This window comes from Mangifera indica, chromosome 7 (assembly GCF_011075055.1).
Source record: "Mangifera indica cultivar Alphonso chromosome 7, CATAS_Mindica_2.1, whole genome shotgun sequence".
Classification (NCBI taxonomy): Eukaryota; Viridiplantae; Streptophyta; class Magnoliopsida; order Sapindales; family Anacardiaceae; genus Mangifera; species Mangifera indica.
This window is the reverse complement of record NC_058143.1, coordinates 12,891,179-12,894,945: the sequence shown is the minus strand read 5'-3', so window position 1 is coordinate 12,894,945 and position 3,767 is coordinate 12,891,179. Positions and strand designations below refer to the sequence as shown.

General features: G+C 35.5%; 1 protein-coding gene across 1 annotated transcript; it reads right to left on the bottom strand.

Annotated features, from left to right (window-relative positions):
• Nucleotides 1–1,674: 1,674 nt before the first annotated feature.
• Nucleotides 1,675–3,517, bottom strand: LOC123221683 (transcription factor MYB61-like). Its single transcript, XM_044644577.1, has 3 exons — nucleotides 3,234–3,517; nucleotides 3,007–3,136; nucleotides 1,675–2,917 (listed from the first exon to the last, which is right to left on the bottom strand). The coding sequence occupies exons 1-3, from the start codon at nucleotides 3,364–3,366 to the stop codon at nucleotides 1,900–1,902; spliced, it is 1,281 nt and encodes a 426-aa protein (XP_044500512.1). The 5' UTR covers nucleotides 3,367–3,517; the 3' UTR covers nucleotides 1,675–1,899.
• Between the last annotated feature and the right edge of the window lie 250 nt (nucleotides 3,518–3,767).

The following is a 3,767-nucleotide window of genomic DNA, read 5'->3' as shown; positions in this document are numbered from 1 at the left end:
TAATAGTCTATGTTTAATCCTAGTCTTTTTCAACTTGATTTTCTATTAAAAAAGGTCCTCAGCATATTATATTTGTGTATCATTATCCTTGCTTTTATAATGATTTCATCATCATTGCACTCATCTTCTTCCCTCATAAATTATTAATGCCCAATAGCTTGAACCTTGCCCTCTATTATACGCTTAAAGAAAAGCAAAGATTCTAAAACATTCAGCTTTGTAAAGTAGAGTTCATAAAATATTATTAATAGAAATGAAAACTTGGCATTGGAAAGCTGGTATCTCATCATCAATCCCTCCCCTTAAGTCTAAACGCTATGCTTTTTGTATTCTTTCCACACTCAAGATTGTAGGGCCTCAATGAAAAGGCCTAATAATTTAGTTCACATGTGTTTGAGCACACAAGGATAAATAAATAAATAAATAAATAAATATACATACATACATATATATATATATATATATATATATATATATATATATATATATATATATATATATATATATATATATATATATATATATATATATATATATATATATATGTATAAAATCAACATAAAAAAGGTAAATGTATCTGTATATTCATAGCAACATCAATATTAATAATATCGTTCTCCAATGTCTGCAAAGAAGAAGCTTATAATATTGAGAAAGAGTATTTCTTTGGTTGCTTTGCACATGGGAAATCATAAAGGATTCTGTCTTTTGCTTAGGGCTTGTACTTTGAAAGCCACTCTAGCTTTAAAAGTTGTGTAAAACCCCCTATGAAGCTCAAGGTAGAAGATAATTAGACTATTTCATCTGTGTGGTGTGGTCAGTTCTATCTCAAATAGATGATTTGGTTCAAGTAAAGTTTTTTTGTGACCAAAAAAAATAAAAGTAGAAGATCTTTGCACCATTTCTTTAGTATCCATTAATTCTCTAGTGAGTTTCTTGGAGTTAAGATTATTACATAAGTGTTTTCCCATTTATATTAAGTTTCAGAATGAATAGATGCCCCTCTGATGGTCCCCTCACATTGTTGAAGTAAAAAGTAAAATTTGCCCACTTCAAGCACATAATGGCTAATGGCCTCATGGGAATTTTGTCACCTCTGGATTCAATTAACTCGCTGGGAACTATTACTAATACTTATAGTTTAAGTTTTTTCAATTTGTAGATTAATATTAGTGGTGCATTCCTTCTGTATTTTGCATTAGTTTAAGAAAAAATGGTGATTGGCAACAAGGAAAATTGAACAGATGGTAAGAGAAGGTAAACCAATAGAAGAGTAGAATAATTGTTGCTGTCGTACTGTGATGGACCATTGGGAGAGGGAAGTGACTTAAAGGCTGTAAAAAAGTAAAAACTATCACCATCTGTTAGGGGACAATGATAGACAACCAATTAAGAGAAATGGTCCCTTGAATTTTGCATAAGGGAAAGCTCATGAAATTTTAATGTATTGTTCAATGTGAAAACGATCAAATGGAAAGAGATTGCTAGTATTAAAGTAACTGAGTCCCCGGAACAAAAGAGAGTCACAATCTTCATCAGCTTCAACTTCAAAAGGTAATGAACAAGGCAACTTTATTAAAGCCTTGTGGATAATTCTAAATTCAATCTTAGAATCAGCCCTTTTTATAGTTTTCTGATAAAAGAAGAGAAAAAGTATAGCTTTGAATCCAGAAAAAAAAAAGAGACTTATTCTTGATATTCAATCACAAATATGGAAGATTTTTGTATAAAAAATTTACAAAATCAAAAGAAAATTCTATGGCACACACCTGTAACAAGAAGACACCTTTTACAATCCATCAGAAAAAAAAAAAAAAAAAGAAGAAAAAAGTTGTGTAATCCTTTCTTCCCTCCCCCTATTAGACTCTGAAGCTGCTAAATACAAGAGCAATTTACAAGCTAAAGGGTTTGTCCAAAAGCCACAGAAAGTCTCTGTAGATCTTTAGTATGCATATATGAAGCCTGTGAAGTTTGTTGATGTTGGTTCTGATGCCAACTGGTACTTGATCCATCTGGTATTAAGGGTGCTTCTGGTTTAACTTCACTGTACACAGGCTGAGGGATTTGGCTTTGTATTGTGCTCCCAAGGAAGAATGGTGTGTTGAAATATTCAGACCATTTGATGTCTTCTTGATCACCAGATTTTCCAGAGTCTGTTAGTCCCCACGAAAAAGCAGCGGTGTTACTCTCAAAGAAAGAATTGTTGCTTTGCAATTCAATGCTATTACTAGTGCTTCCATTGCTGGTGCTGCAATGGTTACTGAAGCAACTAGCTTCCCAGTTTTGGACTCCATTGATATCACTAGGAGGATTCTCAGAAGGAAGACTAATGGAAGGCTTTACGTGAATTGGAGTTTGGAACATTGAAGCTGAAATGGAAGAGAGACTGGTTTGTGTCATATCAGAATTAAACTCGGAAATCATCTGATCAGAAGAGGAGGAATTCTGGTTGAAGCAGATCGATGAATTCACGTTAACTGACAAGCCAATATTAGGTCCATAATTCATCTTCTGGAAAGGGAAATAACCTACCAAATCCGGCCTGCAACTTCTGGTAGCAGTATCGTTGGAGGCACCGCCAAATCTATCCAGAAAAAATTCCTGAGTTTGAGGATTAGTAGACAAGTTGTTGCTGCTGCTGCTGTTGCTGATCATATTCAAAGAAACTTCTGGAGGGTAGTGTCTTTCTGAAGAAAAAGGAGGAGGTTTCAAGTCTGCAGGCTCATTGCAGTAATCTTCAGAGGTTTTGTCATTGCTTGTAAATTTCTTTTCTGGATCATTCTCAACCTCAGAGAGAGGCTTGTGAGTGTTGGGGTCAATGCCTTTTTGTCTCAGCTTCTTCTTAATGCTAGAGTTCCATAAATTCTTAATCTCATTATCAGTTCTCCCTGGCAACTGAGCTGCAATCTGAGACCATCTGATAGCACCAAACAACAACAAATTTAAACAACTAAACCACAAAATTAAACAAAAATGGATATTCAACTCATTAATCCTGAAATAAACCTGTTTCCAAGCACTGCATGCAGTTCAATTATCAAATTCTCTTCCTCAAGTGAAAATGCTCCTCTCTTCAAATCAGGTCTCAGATAATTAATCCATCTCAGCCTGCAACTCTTCCCACATCTTTGAAGACCTGCAGCCAAAATTACAACCTCAAAAGTAAACTAAACAGTCCTTAATTCTGTGCAATGCATTCCAAAAAAAAAAAACAGTAGTTGTTCTTCTTCTACCTGCAAGCCTGGGGACTGAACTCCAACATCCATGTCCATGCTTGGTAATATAATTCAGAAGCTTCTCATCTTCTTCAGGAGACCACAGGCCCTTCCTCAGCTTTTGCTTGTAGCAGCAAGAATGCCTTCCCATGTCTACTCCAAGTTTATGCAATGGAGTATGAGCAAAAGGGTGGTGGAATTTGTGAAGAAAGAAGAGAGAGAGAGGTTAATAAAATGAAGTAGCAGGAGGGGTGGTGGTGGGGAATCAAATTAATAGGAAGAAGTGACTCAAAGAGATACAAAGTCACATTCAAGAGGAGAGACTGAAAGTAGATTATGGTTTCTAAATTTATATATCATCTCTGTCTGAGTTGTGTTCTCCCTCTTCATTGGTTGGTCCATGTCAGCAGGTGGGGACCACCGCACTGTGGGGTCTATGTGTGTGATGGACGGCCAGGATGTAATTGGAGAGGCAGGCATCTATTATGATGATGGAGATGAAGAAGAGCTCCAATAATTTGACTTACATTGCAAATGTCTTGACCAAAAGCT